This window comes from Felis catus, chromosome E2, assembly GCF_018350175.1.
Source record: "Felis catus isolate Fca126 chromosome E2, F.catus_Fca126_mat1.0, whole genome shotgun sequence".
NCBI lineage: Eukaryota > Metazoa > Chordata > Mammalia > Carnivora > Felidae > Felis > Felis catus.
The window spans coordinates 5,126,256-5,149,577 of record NC_058382.1 but is presented as its reverse complement, the minus strand read 5'-3'; the positions used below and the strand labels follow the sequence as shown (position 1 = coordinate 5,149,577).

The window sequence follows — 23,322 nt, the reverse complement described above, 5'->3', positions numbered from 1 at the left end:
CTTTCTGCTTATTGAATCCCATCTTTCCCTATCAAAATTCTAAGTTAGGCCTGAGTAAGCATGAAGGCTTCCCATTAATTTATGAGAGTTGAGTGAAGGCTTTTCCTCAAAAGGAGGTAACAGGGTCTCCTGTACAGGAGTTGGGGAGGGTCAGGTCCATGTAGCACACTGTTCCTATGCTGTGGCAGAATTTGTGGGCTCCTGTGGGAGGGGAGACACCCTGAAAACAGGGGAGGGAAACTCAGAGATTGGTGCCCAAGTGGGAGATGACAGTTTCTGAATAGCTCTTGACACAAAGGACTGGGAACTTGGGCCTTTTTTGCATTTCAAAGCCCTGCCTGCAGGCGATCAGGTTACAGGTGGAGAGGCTGTGTTGGTGTCTTTACAGACATTTTCTCTTACTTCAGCTGGAATTTCTCCACAAAGGTCTTCTGAGAAAGAAATCTTGAAGAGGAGATGAAAGAAGAAATGGCCAGTTCTCAGGTAAGCTTTGCGTCCCAGGCCAGAGGACCTGTCATCTTTTTCTCCTGAATTCCGTGCATGTAGAAATTTCAGGGCACCTAGGTGTTTCAGCCATTTGAACATCAGACTCTTGATTTGGGCTCAGGTCATGATCTCAGCCTTGCATCAGGCTTCCTTCTGAGTTTGGAGCCTACTTAAGATTTCCTCTCTGTCCCTGTTTCCCTGTCCTCCATTTATATGCATCCTCTCTCTTTAAGAGAAATTTAAAAAAAAGGCAATGATTTTTTTTTTTTAGTTCTGATGGTTCTGCTTTAGTTTTCACCTAAGTTTTAACTTTCTCAGAAATGATATTCTAGGTTATGTCTTTAGAACACTTCTTCCCTGTATCCCAGACACTTTGCTCCATTCTCTCCAACCTGGCTTCCAGTAGGGCATCAACAGTTTTCACTTTGAATTAAATTCCTGCAAGTATTGAAAATATTCCCTTTGTGACAGATCCAGAGGTGAAAGTGTTGAAACCAAGTGTCCTTTTTGCTTGTTCTGGGATAGCACTTAAGGAAAACAATTCCCATTTAGGTCTGATCTGGATGGTTTCTCTGCTGTGGGTAGAGAAGATTTATGAAAATGCACAGATACACCAGAGGGATATGAGGCACAGAATAACCTGGAATATTTCTGCTCATTAGGATGTGGAAAATATACTTTAAAATAGTCTAGACATTACAGGACATGGAAACTATATGTGACTGAAGGCTGTATAAATGCACTGTATCCTCAAAGTTGTTTATATTCTGATTTACTGTTTGGGGGTCACAAGAATACACTGGTGATCATGTGTCCTGAGGTGTGCCTTAGGCACTGATATGAATGGTGTACTTGCAGCTGATGTTACCTTGTATTCCTTGGCCTTGTCTCTCTGCCAGATTTCCCCCCCAGTAAAGTTCATATTTTCCTTCTTATCAGTTGTAATGATTTTAGGTAGAGTTCCCGAGCGATTTCCAGACACCGTCGCATTTAAACTGGCACCTTCTTTTGAAAGGGCGGGCCTACCCCGGCGGACTCCATCTTGTTCTGTGTCCTTCACCTTGACCACACCTCCTCCCCTTGAGTAACCCCCCCCCCTCACCTGCCTAACAGGACTGGGACCCTTCCCCAGGACCCTTCTCCAGCCAATCGGCTGAGGCCAGAGCCATTACCTCACCAACTGCCCCTAGGCCCCAATAAAACCTTTGTCCTTTTGAAACTCGCTCTCTCTATCTCACCTCTGTGTTGGTGCAGGCAGGGGATTGAGCTCGAGCTAGCTCGAATAAAGGCTCTTTGCTTTTGCATCGGACTCGGCTCCCTAGTGGTCTTTGGGGATCACGAATTCTGGGCATAACACTTTCTCCTGGCTTCTCTTTCTCTGTAGTTTCTTTCTTTTTTTAAGTTTATGTATTTTGAGAGACACAGAGCAGGAGCAGTGGAGTTGCAGAGAAAGCATGAATCCCAAGCAGGCTCCACGGGGTCTGTGCAGAGCATGACTCAGGGCTCAAACTCACAAAACCATGAGTCCTTGACCTGAGCTGAAGAGTCAAAGGCTTAACTGACTAAGGACCCAGGCACCCCTCCCTTGCAGTTTCTGATGAGGAAAACAAAGGCAAAAGAAATGTAGGTAAAATTAAATTGTCTTACAACTTACAACCCACTGAGAAATACTTAAGACTGGAAGAGGAAGATATTCCTCAAGGAATTTACAACTGCTTTAATGTTAATGCTTTTTTAGAGGGGAAAAGCAAGCTTCCCTTGACAATAGCCAGACTTCCAGGATCCTGTGAGTCCTCTTTAACCTATGAAATCCCTTCAGAATCTTTATTCCACCCCCCCAACTTAAAGTATATAATGAATGTCTCCTCACAATCACACTGCAGCTCATTCTTCCCACATGTCCCGTCCCTGTGCTTTAATAAGATCAGCCTCGTTCACCAAAAAGGTCTCAAGAATAGTTTCTTGAGCATTTATTTACTCCTGGCCCACCTCACATCAGTTTCCACTGGGCAATGAAGTCCCTTGACTTGTGTAGTAGATGTAATGACTTATGGGAGCAAAGGTTCTAAATCAGTCAGACCTTTATCCTGTAGGTTTTTATTTCACTGCATAGTCATGACACAGACATACTTTTCTATTTACTTGTTTGTGTTTTCAGAAAGAGAAGAATGACATAATTAATATGTTTGGGTGTCTTAAAATCCTGAAATACCATAGAGCACAAGTGATGATTGAAACAAAAGCTTTCAATGAGGGGTGTCTGGGTGGCTCAGTCAATGAAGTCTCCACTCTTGATTTTGGTGCAGATCATGATCTCAGTGTTCGTGAGGTAGAGCCCCATGTTAGGCTATGTGCTGACAGTGGGAGCCCTCCTGGGATTCTCTGTCTCTGTCCCTCCCTTGAATTCACTCTTTCTTTATCAAAATGAATAAACATTAAATTAAAAAATGGCTTTCGAGGTGCCTGGTGGCTCAGTTGGTTAAGTATCTGACTCAACTCAGGTCACCAATCTCACAGTGCATGAGTTCGCGTCCCACAACTAACTAACTCTCTCTCTCTCTCTCTCCCCTTCTCCCTCTCCCTCTCCCTCTCCATCTCCACGCCTCCTTGGATTCTCTGTCTCTCTCCCTCTCTCTTTCGACCCTTCCTTACTTATGCCTTCTGTCTCTCTTTCAGTAAAGAATAAATAAATTAAAACTCTAAAAAAAAAAAAAGGTTTTCATGAAATACTATGTTACGGGATCACTGAGCACTATGGTCAAGATACTGTTGTTGAGGTACTGTATGGTACAAGACAGGGAATTTACCAAAATAGTACAGGCACAGGACCCGTGGGCAGAAAGAAATGTACTTTGGCTGCATGAAGCTTATATGTTCATGGGGGAGGGTAGTTGCACAGAGTGTTCAATCGCAAATATTTCTTTAAATTGATACTTGCAAAACTACTGCAAGATTTCTCTGGTGGCTGTCATTTAGTTCAATAATAACTATTGGTGAGACATACGAACATTCAGGAGACCCTTTTAAAAATGCAGCATCCAGAGGCACCTGTGTGGCTAAGTCACAGCCTGGAGTCTGCTTTGATTCTCTTCCTCTATCTGCCCCTCCCCCTTTTACACCATGCTCTCTCTCACAATATAAATAAACAGGGAAAAAGAAAAATTGAATGCGTGACCCAGTCTTTATTTGATGCTTATCCAAACTATGCAGTCCCTAGGTCAGACTTCTGTGGTGAAGGTGAACATGTTTCTGTTTGTATCCTTCATCATAGTAGAGTCACAAAAAAAAACCCTGTTATATTCATATCATTCTGTTTGTGTTCATAGTGTGAGTAAAAGACCTAAGCATTATCACCTACAACTAGATTGAGGAGTTTCATGCCATCAAAATGTTTTTTGGTTGGTTGTTTTTTTTAATTTATTTTGGGAGAGACAAGGGGGGGCAGAGAAAGAGGGGAGAGAGACAATCCCAAGCAGGCTCCACACTGTCAGCATAGAGCCTGAGGTGGGGCATGAACTCACGAACCTTGAGATCATGACCTGAGCTGAAATCAAGAGTTGGACACTTAACTGACTAAGCCACCCGGTCACTGCTCATTGAAATTGGGTTTTAGTCATCCTGATAATTTTCTATTCTATCACGTTTAATGTTATATAACTCCTTTCAAAACATATGGATGTGTGCATGGAATGTATAAACATGGATCAATTTTGTGTGCATACCTTCTTCTTTCCATCAGTCTTCTCAGGTTTTAACACCTGCTGTGAACATTGATTTGGGGTCCTTTGTGTATATTGATCTGTGTGTCCTTTTAGATCAACTCTAGGTCAGTTAACCTGGGTTAAAATCTGATCCATACCAAGTACTGGATGCTTGACAGAATATTCACTAAAAAGGATAATGTGTTTCCTCTCTTAGATTAGTATTATTTATTTTCCATGAATTTATGAGAAACTGTTAGATGCTCTCTACTAACCAGGAAATGCTTGGAAAGCCTTGTTGCCTTTCTTGCTATTCTAGAAGAACTTGTAATTGGTATAAAACCCGTTCAGCTTCAAGTCCTCAAAGAGTTTTCGAATTTGAGTTCTACTTCTTCATTATTGAAGTATTTGTATCCCTTGTCCCATAGACTAATGTCTTGTTAGAAATGCAAAAACCTACCCCATCTCAGAACTCCTGAACAGAATCTGCATTTTAACAAGATCTCTAAGGCACTGTTGTGAGTTCTATTCAGATTAGGATATACTAAGTATATTTGTAACTCACTGATACTTCCCACTAAGAAATAGACACCACATGTACTGTATGATGGAAATACAGGATTCCAAAATGTGTATGCCTGTGTTGATGCCTTTATTTTACAAATTCTCTTGAATAAACACAATATTTATAATGGTTCATACCTCAAATTCAAGAATACATTAGAGCATAATACTGTGTTACAAATTGTCTTACTGCAGAAAGCAAGAAACTCATCTAAGCAGGAACCAGTTCTCCTAATATAACTGAACAAACAGGAATACAGTCCTTGGTGAATCACAAAAAAACTATACCAAGTGGGTATGTCAGACAAAGGAAAATTGATTTACAGGAAATAAGGAGATCACAGGGAATAATGCCAAAAGCAGAGACTCACAGAGGAATGGGGAATCATTTCCTTTTAAAAAAAAAATTAAGTTTATTTATATTGAGAGACAGAGAGAGCAGGGGAGGGCCAGAGAGAGTTGGAGAGAGAGAATCTCAGGCAGGCTTTGCACTGTCTGCTCTGTCAACGCAGAGCCTAATGTGGGACTCAAACTCACAAACCATGAGATCATGACCTGAGCTGAAACCAAGAGTCAGATGCTTAACCAACCAAGCCACCTAGGCGACCCAGAATGGTTTCCTTTTATTTAGGGTTAGGGTGGATATTTAGAAAATGAGCCTGGGGATAAGGTTGTACATGAGCCTTAAGAAAACAGTTATATACATTCACTGTGTGTTACATAGTAAATGAGGTTTGTGCTCCTCCATGGGTGGAGATTTTAGCATTATAATGAGGTAAAAGGGAGCTCCTGGCTGTCCCAGTCCCTTGAGCTTCCGACTTTTGATTTAGGCTCAAGTCATGATCTCATAGTCTTAAGATCAAGCCCCAAGTCAAGCTCCATGCTGAGCATGAAGCCTGGTGGGATTTCTTCTCTCTGCCCCACCCATACTTGTGCTCTCTCAGGAAATAAACTTAAAATATATATATATAATGAGATAAAGGTAACTGTTCTCACTTCATTCTTACTCTAATGTTCATCTGCATAGATGTGAGTCGGGGGTTAAGGTCAAATTGAGACAATGGAAGCTCTTCCTCAAGGCAGTCATTACCTTTGTTGGATACTGTTTCCACCACAGGACAGTATGCCCATGGGGTGTTTTGCCTGAAGTAAAAGGTAAGGTGGAAAGAAGAGGTTAAGTAAACTGAGGGACTAAGGTCAGTGAGCACCTGCAGGTAAGCACTGAAGGTGGGTTCCAGCTGGTGCCATGGACTCCCCCTTGCATCTTAGGGATCCTGATGACCTCCTTCTGTGTCCGCTTGGTAACTGGTATTTATTGCAGGGACTGCTGACCTTCAGGGATGTGGCCGTAGAATTCTCTCAGGAGGAGTGGGGATGCCTGAACCACAGTCAGCAGGAACTATACTGGGATGTGATGTTAGAGACCTATGGACACCTCCTCTTCTTGGGTGAGGATAACTCCCTCCAGATTTCCCAAACCACACTCAGGTTTTGTTCCTTCCTTTGAAGACTGTCTCTTGGAATCTTCCTCTTTGCATGACTGGGATTCAGATCCCTACATAAGGGAAAGAAGTAGGAGTTTTTAGATGTAAAAAAATACCTTCATGATGTTTTCTTTCAAGTTAGTTTTCCCTTCCTTAGACTAACCTCATCATTTCTTAGATTAATGGCAATTCTAAACATTGAGTGCCATAAAATGGTATTTCCATCTTTAATACCAATTTCTACTCGTTACGGTAGTGGTAATACTTGGAAGTGGAGATCAAGATGTAAACCTTGGAAACCATCCTGGGTGTTCTAAAGGGGCTATTGGGCAACAGCATTTGGGAAATCATTTTCCAGAATTGTACAATGTCCTCTCTTCTCCACTGAGTCCAGTTGAAAAGTAAAATCTCCAACAATACTCCTATTCCTTTTTTCTAACAAACAGGTCTTGTGTCAAAGCCAGATCTGGTCATCTTTTTGGAACAAAAGAGGGAGCTCTGGGATGTCAAGAGAGAGGAGACAGTAGCTACACACCCAGGTAGGTGGGAATGAATCCGATGATAGAGGTGAGGTGCCATTGTCCAGGAGGAGCATAGACATGAAAATGTGGTTTGAGCAGCCCTCCTTGAATGGAAATTAGTTTGAAAAAACCTAGTTTTATGTATCTTCCTCTCACAGTGGACTTCTGCTTTCCAACACATCATGCTCTTACATTCTCTAAGGATTCTCCTTCACTTCCACTGTAGGTCCTTCACGTCCACAGTGAGGTCCTCCATACTCTGACTCGTTCTACATTGTTTTGAGTGTTTGGGGAAATCTCTGCATTTCTGAGGAAGTCTATGTTAATTCATTTCTGAGTATTTGCCTTGTGTGAGACGTGTGTCAGGGTGGTGGTGGGCATATTGGTGGTTGGCACAGAAATCCCAGGAACACTGGGGCAGATACCACATGTTATCTGGTTTATGCTTTCCAAATTTATGGAGGCATTAATCTTAATCGTACAAAATTGAGATGCACTAGTTTCATCAGATAATAAAGCACCTCCCTAAAATGAGAACACCTAACCCTTTATTTCATTTCAAAAGTTCAGTTTTGAGGGCGCATGGTTGGATCAGTTGGTTAAGCATATGATTTCAGCTGAAGTCGTGATCTCACAGTTAGTGAGTTTGAGGCCCGCACAGGCCTCTGTGATGACAGCACAGAGCAAGCTTGGAATTCCATCTCCCTCTCTCTCTCTTTGCCTCTCCTCTACTTGGTGTTTATCTCTCTCAAAATAAATAAAAATAAACGTAAAAAAAGTAAGAGTAGTTCATTTTTTTTTGTATTAACTAAGCTAAGAGATTTCCGCTCTATATGTTTTGTTCCTCAATGGTGAAATAATTTAAAGCACCTATTATTTTCCTAGAATTCCTACACAAATTAATGCCATAGGGCAGATAGAACATTTAGAATTTAAAACTCACAGCCTATAATAAAGTCTCAATTGTTAGATTATTTCTTAATAGTTTAGTCATTGTATAATTTTGCCTTGTATAATATGAAGTTCCTGTGACTTTGTCATATATGTTTACACTTTCTTACTAGTTAATATATGAGATTACTTTATGATTTATTAGATCAAAATTAAAAAAAAATCAGTTTATATTTGAGAAAGAGAGAAAGTGATCATGAGCGGGAGAGGGCAGAAAGAGGGAGAATCTGAAGCATCCTCCAGGCTCTGAGCTGTCAGCACAGTGCCTGACATGGGGCTTAAACCCACAATTCACATCATGACCTGAGCTGAAGTCTTATGCCCAACCGACTGAGCCCCTCAGGTATCCCTAGATCAAAAGTTCTGATATGACATGGGTATGTACTTTATAAGAAATGAGGTAGATTATCAGTAAAATTCCTATATTTAGAGAAAAAGGTTTTAATTATAAATGTAATTTTACATCAGGAAAAATGAATCATTAGTGTTTCTACTTCCCTCAGAATGTATCTGAATTTGATCTCAAAGATTTTTTTTTTTTTTTGTAAAGTGCTTGTTGGCCTGTTTACAACATTGATGGTGTTTGTTTATTTAGAAATGAAAGGTTTTGAGGCACCTAGGTGGCTCAGGGGGTTGAGAATTTGACCCTTCATTTCACTTCAGGTCATGATCTCATGCTTTGTGAGTTCTATCCCTGTATCAAGCTCTGTCCTGACAGCATGGAGCCTGCTTGGGATTCTCTCCCCCTCTCTCTGCCCCTCCTACTTTCTCTCTTTGTCTCTGTCTCTGTCTCTCTCTCCCTTTCTCTCTTTCTCTCTTTCAATACACTTGAAAAAACTTAAAAGAAAGGAAAGATTTTTGTATGCTTGATTCTAAAGAATGGATTATACCCCTAAATTTTGTGTCATTGGAGGGATATAGTAACATAATACACTATTTAATGTCTTTTAGCTGCTTAATTTGTACAAGTTTTCCTTAGAGGTTTCATGGTTGATTTTAATGAATATAGTTTACAATTTTACCATCCATGAAGACATGCCAATAATTGATAATGTTCCTTTTTTCATGGGTACACAGTCACAGTTTAATATTAGGGGTACATAGGATGTCAGGGTGCTCAGTTGGTCAAGAGTATGGCTATTGATTTTGTCTCTTGATTTCATGGTCTCACAGTTTGTGAGTTCAACCCCTCTGTTAAGTTCTGTGCTGAATATAATGTTTTGTTACACCTTTAAGATGTTTTAAGTAATCTCTAAAGAAACTGCAATGAAAATATGTACATAATACATCCACCAATAAATAGATAATGAAATTAATTCTATTATTATGACAACTCACATAGACGTGAGACAACATTCACTGACGACTAACCCCAGAAAGAAAAACACATGACGATTCACAAAGTGTCATGGGTAATATTTCTACACATGAATACTTAGATCATTTTATTGGCAAAGGGCATACAGCTGATTCATTTTTGAGTTACACTGACATTGTCTGAAAATGTAAAGAGTCGAAAATTGTCACCCTATAACAAAATACACAGGTAAAAACAAAACCACACTTCAAGCTGAAGTTGAAAAAAAAATGCTGTGTAAAGTCCTATACAAAAGGAAACACATTACTATGGAATTGCAAAAACAGAATAAGACAAAATATAACCCCAAAAATTCTACATAAGGTGAATTATTTAAAGGAAACCTGGTATAATTTTATTTTTTTGTTTTGAGAGAGGGAGCACAAGGAGGGGAGGAACAGAGAGAGAAGGAGAGAGAGAGAGAGAGGGAATCCTAAGCATGCTGTGCGCTGTCACCGCAGAGCCCCATGCAGGACTCAAACTCCTGAAATGTGAGATCATGACCTGAGCCGAAATCAACTGTCAGACTCTTAACCAACTAAGCCACCACCCATGAGCCCTTTTGTGGCTATAATTATAAATTGTTTGCTTTTCATAAATTTTTAATCTTTTTTTTTATTTAGTTTTGAGAGGGAGAGACAGAGTGTGAGTATGGGAGGGGCAGAGAGAGAGGGAGACACAGAATCTGAAGCAGACTCCAGGCTCTGAGCTGTTAGCACAGAGCCCAACATAGGGCTCCAACTCACAGATGATGAATTCATGGCCTGAGTTGAAGTCAGACGCTGAACCTACTGAGCCACGTAGATGCCTCTGTAGATGTAATACTAAACTGTGACTGTGTACCCATGAAAAAAGGAACATTTTGAATTATTGGCATGTCTTCATGGACAGTAAAATTGGAAAGTATATTCATTAATATCAACCATGGAATGCTCTAAATGAAAACCGTTATGAATATAGCACTTAGAAGACATTATTACACACAATTTTTAAAAAATCAAACAAGCAAAGACTTTCATTTAATTTATGGTTTTTATTCTTCCGTGTATTTTGAGTGACAAAGAATGGAGGAGGGGCAACGAGAGATGAGAGAATTCCAAGCAGGGCCCACACTGTCAGTGCAGAGCGGGATGTGGGGCTGGAACTCACAAAGGATGAAATGATGACCTCAGCTGAAACCAAGAGTCAGATGCTCAACCCTCTGAGCCACCCAAGCACCCTAAAACCTTTCATTTCTAAATAAACAAACATCATCAAAGTTGTAAAATATGCCAACAATAAGTTTGTAAAAAAAAATATTTGGATTTAAATTCAGATACAATTCGAGTGAAGTAGAAAAACTAATGATTCTTTTTTCCTGAAGTGGAGTTCTCTGATTTCAGTTTTGTGTATAAGAAATATTAATTGTATTCATCTGACGGCAGAAAGTGGAATGATTTTACTTTTATTCATTACCTTTCAGCTGTATCTTCAAATGATACCCAGAGCCCCCTTCCAAAGATGTACAGAGAAACTTCTTTCCAAAGAGTGTCAGTGGGTAGAGAAAAACATAGTGCCCTTGAGAATGGACACTTAATGGTAGACTGGAACAGTTTTGGAGAGAGACAATGGCATCAAATATCTCATGGAGCACATATGCAAACAGAGACAACTGCCCACTATATGAATCTCACTGCCCCAAACAGTGAGGGATATAAAACATTTTGGAAACCCCCCCCTTTCTAAGTCCACTACTTCTGCAAGGCAGTGTGTTTCTATAATCAAAGGCTCAATTCAAATGGTCAGACATATTTGCAGAACAAAAATTTGGAAAATCTGGAAAGTGACCTAGTCCATGCTGAAAATTCTTATTTGTACTGTTTTGACAATAGGATTGCATTAACCTTTTAGTCAAATATTTCGAAACCAGAGATTGAAAAAGGAAGACAAAAATGGTAAGTGGCATACATTTGAGGGGTCCTTCCTTGAGCAGTCGACCTTAGAACAAAACCACAGCATTTTCAATGAAAACAGAATTGCTCATTGTAGTGAATCTGGGAAAATATTTAACCAGGATTCAAACGTTAATAAATTTCTAAGGACTCATTTGCCAGAGAACCTTTGTGACTGTACTACATGTAGGGAAGTCTTTTATCAAAGCTCAAACCTTATTAGACAGAAGAGAATACATTTGAGAGAGAATCCTTCTGAATATACTGAGTGTGGGGAAATTCTTAACCAGTCCTCCAATGTTGATCATCCGAGGAGCCACGTGGGAAAAAACCCATACACATGCAATGAACATGGAAACATGTTTAGTCAGTCATCAACACTAAATATAAACACAACAATCCTTGATGGACAGAAAGGTTACATTTGTAAGGAATGTGGCAAAGCCTTCAACTGGCACTCAACACTAATTCTACATCAGCAAACGCATACTGGAGAGAGACCTTACAAATGTGAAGAATGTGGTGAAACTTTTAAGTATGGCTCATCACTCAGTGGACATGGGAAAATCCATACAGGAGAGAATCCTTACATACATAAAATATGTGGGATGGCCCTTACCCAACACTCACCTCTTACTGAACATCACAGAATTCATACTGGAGAGAAACCTTACAAATGCAAGGAATGTGGCAAGGCCTTTACCCAGCACTCAAACCTTACGTGATATCACAGAATCCATACTGGAGAGAAACCTTACCAATGTAAACAATGTGACAAGGCCTTTAGCCAACAATCACACCTGATTAAACATCACAGAATTCATACTGGATTGAAACGTTACAAATGTAAAGAAGGTGACCGGGTCTTTAATGGACCCTTGACACCTTACCTGACATCACAAAATTTCTATTTTACAGAAACCTTAACAATGTAAAGAATGTAGTAAGGTCTTTAATCACTCTTCAACCTTTACTCATTATCACAGAATTCATACTGAAGGGGTGCAGTTTGTCAGCCAAAAATATGTCTTGTTATTTAAATTTTTTAAAAAAAATATTTATTTATGAGAGAGAGACAGCACCAGTGGGTGAGGGGCAGAGAAAGAGAGAGGGAGACACGGAATATGAAGCAGTCTCCATGTTCTGGGCTATCAGCACAGAGCCTGATGTGGGGCTTGAACCCATGAACCCTGAGATCATGACTTAAGCCAAAGGCGGCAGATGCTTAACTGACTGAGCCACCCAGGTGCCCCCAACATTGCTATTTTGAGGAAAAACAGACCAAAAAAAAAAGCTAGAAACCCAGTATAAGTTTCTTATGTAAGACACATTTTCAAGCATGAGGAAAAACTCCATTTAAGGGTGTTTCTTTCTGTGTAAAGGAAAGAGGGAGAATGTGCAAATCTCCAGAAACTGATCAGTGGAGAAGGCATGGATGTAAATCTGGACAACAACCATAGCCACGGTTACTGTGCTTTGCTTGGTCACTTCCCCAAATGCTCCCCCATAGGATCTATCACATGTGGAGTTCTAAGAAGGATCATTGCTGCTGCCATCCCCCTCAGATTCCCTCAACTTGTTGGGTGGAAACAACAGTGTTGTTTTATTTGAGTGCTCTGGGTGATTCTAAGAGAGGCCAGGGTTAAGCAGGAAGACTTCCCATTAATTTGTGAGAGTTGAGTGCAGGCATTGGCTCAAGGAGTGGTAACAGGCAGGGTCTCCTCTACTTGATCTGGGAGCTTCAGGTCCATGCAGCACACTATTCCTATACTTTAGTTGAATTTATGAACTTCTGTGGAAGGGAGCCCCCTGAAAGTAGAGAAGGAAAACTCAGGCATTGTTCTCCAAGTAGGGACTTACAGTTTCTGAAAAGCTCAGGACACAAAGGACTAGGAAGTTGGGCGTTTTCTGCATTTCAATGTCCTCTCTGCAGGTGAGCACTTTACACGTGAGGAGAGTCAGCTGGTGGCTTTGAAGGCATTTTCTCCTGATGCAGCTGTGATTTCTCCACAAATACCTTCTGAGAAAGGAATCTAGGAGTTAAGGTGAAAGAAGAAATGGCCAGTTCTCAGGTAATGAAACAGCGTGCTGTCGAAAAATCCCCCAGACGCTGAATAGAAGTGAGGCAAGATTTTATTCACGGCCGGGCCAAACCTGATCTCCTGATCTTTAAAAAAAAATTTTTTTTTTCAACGTTTATTTATTTTGGGGACAGAGAGAGAGAGACAGAGCCTGAACGGGCGAGGGGCAGAGAGAGAGGGAGACACAGAATCGGAAACAGGCTCCAGGCTCTGAGCCATCAGCCCAGAGCCCGACGCGGGGCTCGAACTCACAGACCGCGAGATCGTGACCTGGCTGAAGTCGGACGCTTAACCGACTGCGCCACCCAGGCGCCCCTCATTATTTCTATTTTTATGCTGTTTTAATTTTTGGTCATCACCTGTATTTTTTATTTTTGCTATTTTTTCCCTACTGGACTTTCCATTTTCCAGTTTTCTTATGCTCTAAAACCTTGAGTTAAGAAAAGAAAGTTAAAATTATACCACAAGTCAATAGGAAATGAAGAATCATAGCAGAAATTTAGTAGAGGAGGAAAATAAGAAAAATCAGAAATAAATAATATAGAGATCAGAATAAACAACAACAATGAAAACAATCCATCTCTATCAAATTCCCAATGCTGTGCTTGGTAGAAAGATCAAAACCCATTCTAACATTCATATGGATGTCACAGGATAACACATAACTAGAGTAATCTTGGAAATGAAGAGTATATTGGTGGTACCACACCTCCTGATTTAAAGCATACTACGAAGCCATATAACAAGATAATGTACTACAGACATAAAGACAGGCATAGGATTATGGAAAAGAGATGTTGAGCTGGATGTGTACTTCTCCAGTTATGACAAAGAACTGAAGATTTTGTTAAAATTCATATTCTAATTTTGATAAGCAGAACGGTCTGAGTTTCTAGATTTCTCCAAAGGTTGTACTAGATACCACTCTTTGGTTTAAGAGCCACACTTTTTTTTTTCAATATATGAAATTTATTGTCAAATTGGTTTCCATACAACACCCAGTGCTCATCCCAAAAGGTGCCCTCCTCAATACCCATCACCCACCCTCCCCTCCCTCCACCCCCCATAAACCCTCAGTTTGTTCTCGTTTTTTTTTTTTTTAACGTTTATTTATTTTTGACACAGAGAGACAGAGCATGAACGGGGGAGGGGCAGAGAGAGAGGGAGACACAGAATCGGAAGCAGGCTCCAGGCTCCGAGCCATCAGCCCAGAGCTTGATGCGGGGCTCGAACTCACGGACCGTGAGATCGTGACCTGGCTGAAGTCGGACGCTTAACTGACTGCGCCACCCAGGCGCCCCTGTTCTCAGTTTTTAAGACTCTCTTATGCTTTGGCTCTCTCCCACTCTAACCTCTTTTTTTTTTTTCTTCCCCTCCCCCATGGGTTTCTGTTAAGTTTCTCAAGATCCACATAAGAGTGAAACCATATAGTATCTGTCTTTCTCTGTATGGCTTATTTCACTTAGCATCACACTCTCCAGTTCCATCCACGTTGCTACAAAGGGCCATATTTTATTCTTTCTCATTGCCATGTAGTACTCCATTGTGTATATAAACCACAATTTCTTTATCCATTCATCAGTTGATGGACACTTAGGCTCTTTCCAGAATTTGGCTATTGTTGAGAGTGCTGCCATAAACATTGGGGTACAAGTGCCCCTATGCATCAGTACTCCTGTATCCCTTGGGTAAATTCCTAGCAGTGCTATTGCTGGGTCATAGGGTAGGTCTATTTTTAATTTTCTAAGGGACCTCCACACTGTTTTCCAGAGTGGCTGCACCAGTTTGCATTCCCACCAACAGTGCAAGAGGGTTCCCATTTCTCCACATCCTCGCCAGCATCTATAGTCTCCTGATTTGTTCATTTTGGCCACTCTGGCGTGAGGTGATATCTGAGTGTGGTTGATTTGTATTTCCCTGATAAGGAGCGACGTTGAGCATCTTTTCATGTGCCTGTTGGCCATCCGGATGTCTTCTTTAGAGAAGTGTCTATTCATGTTTTCTGCCTATTTTTTCACTGGGTTATTTGTTTTTCAGGTGTGGAGTTTGGTGAGCTCTTTATAGATTTTGGATACTAGCCCTTTGTCCGATATGTCATTTGCAAATATCTTTTCCCATTCTGTTGGCTGCCTTTTAGTTTTGTTGGTTGTTTCCTTTGCTGTGCAGAAGCTTTTTATCTTCATAAGGTCCCAGTAGTTCATTTTTGCTTTTAATTCCCTTGCCTTTGGGGATGTGTCAAGTAAGAGATTGCTACGGCTGAGGTCAGAGAGGTCTTTTCCTGCTTTCTCTTCTAGGGTTTTGATGGTTTCCTGTCTCACATTCAGGTCCTTTATCCATTTTGAGTTTATTTTTGTGAATGGTGTGAGAAAGTGGTCTAGTTTCAGTCTTCTGCATGTTGCTGTCCAGTTCTCCCAGCACCATTTGTTAAAGAGACTGTCTTTTTTCCATTGGATGTTCTTTCCTGCTTTGTCAAAGATTAGTTGGCCATACCTTTGTGGGTCTAGTTCTGGGGTTTCTATTCTATTCCATTGGTCTATGTGTCTGTTTTTGTGCCAATACCATGCTGTCTTGATGATGACAGCTTTGTAGTAGAGGCTAAAGTCTGGGATTGGGATGCCTCCTGCTTTCGTCTCCTTCTGCAAAATTACTTTGGCTATTCGGGACCTTTTGTGGTTCCATATGAATTTTACGATTGCTTGTTCTAGTTTCGAGAAGAATGCTGGTGCAATTTTGATTGGGATTGCATTGAATGTGTAGATAACTTTGGGTAGTATTGACATTTTAACAATATTTATTCTTCCAATCCATGAGCAGGAAATGTCTTTCCATTTCTTTATATCTTCTTCAATTACCTTCATAAGCTTTCTATAGTTTTCAGCATATAGATCTTTTACATCTTTGGTTAGATTTATTCCTAGGTATTTTATGCTTCTTGGTGCAATTGTGAATGGGATTAGTTTCTTTATTTGTCTTTCTGTTGCTTCATTGTTAGTGTATAAGAATGCAACTGATTTCTGTACATTGATTTTGTATCCTGCAACTTTGCTGAATTTATGTATCAGTTCTAGCAGACTTTTGGTGGAGTCTATTGGATTTTCCATGTATAATGTCATGTCATCTGCAAAAAGCGAAAGCTTAACTTCATCTTTGCCAATTTTGATGCCTTTGATTTCCTTTTGTTGTCTGATTGCTGATGCCAGCACTTCCAACACTATGTTAAACAACAGCGGTGAGAGTGGGCATCCCTGTCGTGTTCCTGATCTCAGGGAGAAAGCTCTCAGTTTTTCCCCATTGAGGATGCTATTAGGTGTGGGCTTTTCATAAATGGCTTTTATGATCTTTAAGTATGTTCCTTCTATCCCGACTTTCTCAAGGGTTTTTATTAAGAAAGGGTGCTGAATTTTGTCAAAGGCCTTTCTGCATCGATTGACAGGATCATATGATTCTTATCTTTTCTTTTATTAATGTGATGTATCACATTGATTGATTTGGGAATGTTGAACCAGCCCTGCATCCCAGGAATGAATCCCACTTGATCATGGTGAATAATTCTTTTTATTTGCTGTTGAATTCGATTTGCTAGTATCTTATTGAGATTTTTTGCATCCATATACATCAGGGATATTGGACTGTAGTTCTCTTTTTTTACTGGGTCTCTGTCTGGTTTAGGAATCAAAGTAATACTGTCTTCATAGAAGGAGTCTGGAAGTTTTCCTTCCCTTTCTATTTCTTGGAATAGCTTGAGAAGGATAGGTATTATCTCTGCTTTAAACGTCTGGTAGAACTCCCCTGGGAAGCCATCTGGTCCTGGACTCTTATTTGTTGGGAGATTTTTGATAACCGATTCAATTTCTTCGCTGGTTATGCGTCTGTTCAAGCTTTCTATTTCCCCCTGATTGAGTTCTGGAAGAGTATGGGTGTTTAGGAATTTGTCCATTTCTTCCAGGTTGTCCAGTTTGTTGCATATAATTTTTCATAGTATTCCCTGATAATTGCTTGTATTTCTGAGGGATTAGTTGTAATAATTCCATTTTCATTGGTGATTTTATCCATTTAGGTCCTTTCTTTTTTCTTTTTGAGAAGCCTGGTTAGAGATTTATCAATTTTGTTTATTTTTTCAAAACACCAACTCTTGGTTTCATTGATCTGCTCTACTGTTTTTTTTAGATTCTATATTGTTTATATCTGCTCTGATCTTTATTATTTCTCTTCTGCTGGGTTTGGGGTGTCTTTGCTGTTCTGCTTATAGTTCCTTTAGGTATGCTGTTAGATTTTGTATTTGGGATTTTTCTTGTTTCTTGAGATAGGCCTGGATTGCAATGTATTTTCCTCTCAGGACTGCCTTTGCTGCATCCCAAAGCGTTTGGATTGTTGTATTTTCATTTTTGTTTGTTTCCATATATTTTTTAATTTCTTCTCTAATTGCCTGGTTGACCCACTCATTCTTTAGTAGGGTGTTCTTTAAAAAGCCACACTTTTAAATTCCAAAAATAAAAAAAATGAAATGGCAGAAATCATGAATTTAAAGAATAATGTGGAAATTACAACCTCTAACAACAAGAAAAGAAATAATTCTTCTTGAACATTTACTAACTACTATATACTATTCTAACTATTTTCAAATTCATCCATAAATGCCCAGTAATCTATGAGAACCATAGAACTGTTCTCTCTTTCAAAAATATCTTGGCAAAACTTCAGTAAGAGTATAGTGTGATTTTTTTTCCAGATTGTCAGACTTCGAATTCATCTAAGAGGAACACACAGAGTATAATCCTAAAAGAAGGCCCAGAGCAGGTTTTAAAGTGACAATGTTAATAGAACATGATTAAACCACAGAACTGATCAACCGAAAGATGTAAATGAAGGTAAACACAAAACACAAAAGTTACACATTAAATTAGAAAAGAATAAAAATGAGACAGTAACTTTTTTTTTATCATTGAAAATAAGAAATGTGTTCAGTGGCATAAAATTTCTATATCTGCTTGTAGATAAAGGTTTTTTGTGTCTTGTAGCATACCACAGACACAAACACACTCAGTGATGTAACCAAAATAGCTATTGTTTGTGGTCTCCTCTACCACTCAATTTTTTTTTTTGTCTCACTTAACTTTTGAGTTGAGTTATATTTTACAATTTTAAGGGAGTGGAACATATATATGCACGTTTTCTCTCTCTGCAGCAACAGAGAGGTGATAAGGAAGAGTATGCAGATTAAAATGGCAACTTGCAGGACTGAGCCCTGACTTACAATCTCCACTTCAAATACCAGTATCTCTAGCAAACACAGGACAGAGCCTTTATTTTCCAAAGCAGACTATGAACAACATGGACCAGAGGAGGGACTTACCACATTCAATGAGATGATTGATGCACATCTTTCAGTAAATCCTCCTAAGGTACTTAATGATAAATGAGAAAGTATGTTAATGTTATAGTGGAAGGATGTGGAAGAGAGTACAGAGGAGATGAAGGACGTGGACCTATAATGGTGCACATTGGGGTCAGGTGCCTAACGTTCTTCAAAGGACTCATAACAACCGCTGTGGAATTAATGTCCAGAACAGATGAAGTAAATCAATATCTACATGTAAAACGGAACACATCCGTGTTATTCAAATACCAAGCCAAATAAAGCGCCATACTCTGTAATCAGAGTTTTACAGTAGGAACCACAAGTGGAAACAAGGTGAAATAATGACCCTTCAACGTATTTTCTATGCTTTGTCTCTTGTGGCACTTTAAATATTTTTTTCAACGTTTTTATTTATTTTTTTTGGGACAGAGAGAGACAGGGCATGAATGGGGGAGGGGCAGAGAGAGAGGGAGACACAGAATCGGAAACAGGCTCCAGGCTCTGAGCCATCAGCCCAGAGCCCGATGCGGGGCTCGAACTCACGGACCACGAGATCGTGACCTGGCTGAAGTCGGACGCTTAACCGACTGCGCCACCCAGGTGCCCCTCTTGTGGCACGTTAGCTGAGGGTAGCGGTACTGATCATTTATTCCTATTGGATCAGCTACCATCCTCTTTTTTTTTAAATTTTTTTTTCAACGTTTATTTATTATTTTTTGGGGGACAGAGAGAGACAGAGCATGAACGGGGGAGGGGCAGAGAGAGAGGGAGACACAGAATCGGAAACAGGCTCCAGGCTCTGAGCCATCAGCCCAGAGCCCGACGCGGGGCTCGAACTCACAGACCGCGAGATCGTGACCTAGCTGAAGTTGGACGCTTAACCGACTGCGCCACCCAGGCGCCCCAGCTACCATCCTCTTAATGAGGAAAATGTTCACCTGTTATTGGCACAATCCACAGTGCACCTACCATCCAGATTCAAACAGATCCCCCCAAATCTGTGTCTAGACTTAATCACTATCCTAAGAAAAGGTTTCTAAACAAAGAAACTCTTCAGCGCACTTGCTCATCAGTAGAGGATTACAAGGCTAAGTGCCTCCTTATGCTCTAACGCTTTCCCTGTAATGCCTGTATTTTAGCTGTGAGAAAACCTGATGTCTGAGGAGGGTGGTTTGTCCAGAATGTCTGAGCAATAGATAACAGAGCGTTCCCAACCCTCATTCTCTAGCGAAATCCATTCCCACTGAAACCAAAGGTTTTGGTGAAATTAACCTATGCAATGCCTTTCTAAGTATTCCGGTTGAGGAGGAAAGCCAGCATCATTTTGGTTTTACCTGGAAGGAATGGCAATACACCTGGTCAGTAATCTTCAGGGTTACACAGAGTGTCCGTCCTATTTGTCACAAAACTTAAAGATTGATTTGAATGACATAAAGTTTTCTGTAGGTTCTCCTTTGTTACAATGTGTAGATGATATTCTTCTCTGCTCCCTTCTCAAGCTTCTTCAGATGAAGACATCAGCTATCTGTTAAAACTTTTGCCATTGGGGCACCTGGCATCTGACTTTGAGCATCCGCCTTTGGCTGGGGTCATGATCTCATAGTTTGTGAGTTTGAGCCCCATATCAGGCTTTGTTCTGCCAGCACAGAGCCTGCTTCAGATCCTCTGTTCCCCTTTATCTCTGCCCTTCCTTCACTCAAGCTCCCTCTCTCAAATAAATAAATAAATAACTAAAAATAAAAAATAATTGCCCTTAAAGAGACAAAGTCTCAAAAAAAATTGCAATTTGTTCATGCTCAGGTTGGATATTTAGGGTACCTGCTTTCAGAGCAAGGACTAGATTTGGATCCATGTAGACATCAAGCCATCCTTAATGTCTCCAAACCTAAGCCTAGCCCCCATGGTGAGGATTTCTTAGACTCTGCTGGTTATTGCCAAAATTGAATTCCAAACTTCTCTTTTAGGTCTCAGCCTGTATATGCTTTACTAAAATAGACAAACCTAACCCTATTATTTGGAAAGGAGAGGATGACATAGCCTTTGAGACTTCAAAGTAAAGTAAAAAAATGCTTCTACCCTTGGACATCTCAATTGTCAACTCCCCTTTATCCTCATTGTATATGATAGGGAAGGGAATGTCCTTGGAGTGCTCAACCAAAAACATGGGGGCCGACATTGCCCCTTAGGGTATTATAGCCATCAACTGGACCCTGTGGCTTCTTGGGACCCCCTGGTCCAGAGCCATTCCTGCCACTGCCCTCTGGTTAAAGCTATTGAAGAAATAATCATGGGGTCTTGTTGAATAACCTTGTGCTCCCAAACTCCAGGTAATGGACTTGACGTGACACTTCTAAAGAAAACACCAAAGCCTAACTGGGCCTGCACACCATCTGGTGATCTGAAGGGGTGGATTTCCTGGAATTCTAACAGACAACATCTGGGAAGACAGCTTTCCCAAGATGTATGGACAGGGCCTGTATATCTTTTCTCCCAGTTGCCTCTTCTGTCCCTTGTGTGGAAAGAAAATGGCTTTGACCTGCACTTCCCAATCTCTTGCAAAAGTGGGAACCCTCTTTGGATTATGACCTTTTAAGAAAAAGCCTCATGATGATTTAGTATGCATTATTGAATGATTAGATGTCATAGAAATCAAACTGTTTTCTTTTACTGAAACTATTAACTAACTATAGATTTTTATCCCAATGCATGGTTTGTAAATGTAAAACTTTTCGGAGTATTATGGACAACACATGTGATTCAACACAGTTATTTTGAGATAACAATTCCATGTTAAAATGTCTCTGAACGTTTACCAATCCTGCAAAATTATTTCTCTGTCAATACCAATGTTATTGTTATAATAATTCTTATTCAATAATTTTTTTGTGTCAGGTACTATATAAATAATATCTATAAGTCAACAGCAATTCAGCACAATTTTTTTTTCTTGATGCAGACTCTGAGACTAAAATGTTAAGTATCAAAGCAAAGCTATACCTCAAGCTGAGTTCCAATTGGCATAATGCCCAACATTTCTATTTTACCCAATAACCAACAAACTTTCTTTCTTTCTTTTTTCTTTCTTTCTTTCTTCCTTTTTCTTTCTTTCTTCCTTTCTTTTTCTTTCTTTCTTTCTTTCTTTCTTTCTTTCTTTCTTTCTTTCTTTCTTTCTTTCTTTCTTTTTTTAATTTTCTTTTTTTAATTTACATCCAAATTAGCATATAGTGCAACAATGATTTCAGGAGATTTCTTAATGCCCCTTACCCATTTAGCCCATCCCTCCTTCCACAGCCCCTCCAGTCACCCTTTGTTCTCCTATTTATGAGGTACTTCTGTTTTGTCCCCCTTCCTGTTTTTATATTATTTTTGCTTCCCTTCCCTTACTTTCATCTGTTCTGTGTCTTAAAGTCCTCATATGAGTGAAGTCATATTTGTCTTTCTCTGACTAATTTCACTTAGCACAATATCCTTTAGTTCCATCCATGTAGTTGCAAATGGCAAGATTTCATTATTTTTGATTGCTGAGTAATACTCTGTTGTATACATATACCACATCTTCTTTATCCATTCACCCATCAATGGACATTTGGGCTCTTTCCATACTTTGGCTACTGTTGGTAGTGCTGCTATAAACATTAGGGTGCATGTATCCCTTCAAAACAGCACACCTGTATCCCTTGGATAAATATCTAGTAGTGCAATTTCTGGGTCTTAGGGTAGTTCTATTTTAGTTTTTTGAGGAACCTCCATACTGTTTTCTAGAGTGGCTGCACCAGCTTGCATTCCCACCAACAATGCAAAAGAGATCCTGTCTCTCCACATCCTTGCCAACATCTCTTGTTGCCCGAGTTGTTCATGTTAGCCATTCTCACAGGTGTGAGTTGGTATCTCATTGTGGTTTTGATTTGTATTTCTCTGATGATGAGTGATGTCGAACATCTTTTCATGATGTTGGTTGGCCATCTGGATGTCTTCTATGGAGAAGTGTCTATTCATGTCTTTTGCCCATTTCTTCACTGGATTATTTGTTTTTTTGGGTGTGGAGTTTGATAAGTTCTTTATAGATTTTGGATACTAACCCTTTATTTGATATGTCATTTGCAAAAATCTTCTCCGCTTTTTGTTTTGATGAGGTCCCAGTAGTTCATTTTCGCTTTTGTTTCCCTTGCCTCCAAAGGCGTGCTGAGTAAGAAGTTGCTGCGGTCAAGATCAAAGCTTTTTTTGCCTGTTTTCTCCTCAAGGATTTTGATGGCTTCCTGTCTTACATTTAGGTTTTTCATCCATTTTGAGTTTATTTTTGTGTATGGTGTGAGAAAGTGGTCCAGGTTCATTCTTCTGCATGTCACTGTCCAGTTTTCCCAGCACCACTTGCTGAAGAGACTGTCTTTATTCCATTGGATGTTCTTTCCTGCTTTGTCAAAGATTAGTTGATCATACATTTGTGGGTCCATTTCTGGGTTCTTTATTCTGTTCCATTGATCTGAATGTCTGTTCTTGTGCCAGTACCATACTGTCTTGATTACAGCTTTGTAGTATAGCTTGAAGTCTGGGATTGTGATGCTTCCTGCTTTGGTTTTCTTGTTCTAGATTGCTTTGGCTATTCAGCATCTTTTCTGGTTCCATACAAATTTTAGGATTATTTGTTCTAGCTCTGAGAAGAATTCTGGTGTTATTTTGATAGGAATTACATTGAATATGTAGATTGCTTTGGGTAGTATCGACATTTTAACAATATTTGTTCTTCCAATCCAGGTGCATGGACTATTTTCCCATTTTTTTGTGTGTCGTCTTCAATTTTTTCCATAAGCTTTCTATAGATTTAAGTGTATAGATTTTTTTTTTTTTTACCTCTTTGGTTAGATTTATTCCTAGGTATTTTATGGGTTT

General features: G+C 39.8%; 1 protein-coding gene across 1 annotated transcript; it reads left to right on the top strand.

Moving 5' to 3' along the window:
- The first annotated feature begins 388 nt into the window (after nt 1–388).
- LOC105259643 (putative protein ZNF720) lies at nt 389–6,929 on the top strand. Its single transcript, XM_019818864.3, has 3 exons — nt 389–483; nt 6,073–6,199; nt 6,682–6,929. Exons 1-3 carry the CDS (start codon nt 457–459, stop codon nt 6,786–6,788), a joined length of 261 nt encoding a protein of 86 aa, XP_019674423.2. The 5' UTR covers nt 389–456; the 3' UTR covers nt 6,789–6,929.
- Nucleotides 6,930–23,322: the final 16,393 nt, after the last annotated feature.

Coding starts and splice junctions, on each gene's coding strand:
- LOC105259643 (XM_019818864.3), top strand. CDS start 457: ATGAAAGAAGAAATGGCCAGTTCTCAG. Junction 484..6,072: donor AAGAAATGGCCAGTTCTCAG/GTAAGCTTTGCG, acceptor TATTTATTGCAG/GGACTGCTGACCTTCAGGGA. Junction 6,200..6,681: donor TGGACACCTCCTCTTCTTGG/GTGAGGATAACT, acceptor TCTAACAAACAG/GTCTTGTGTCAAAGCCAGAT.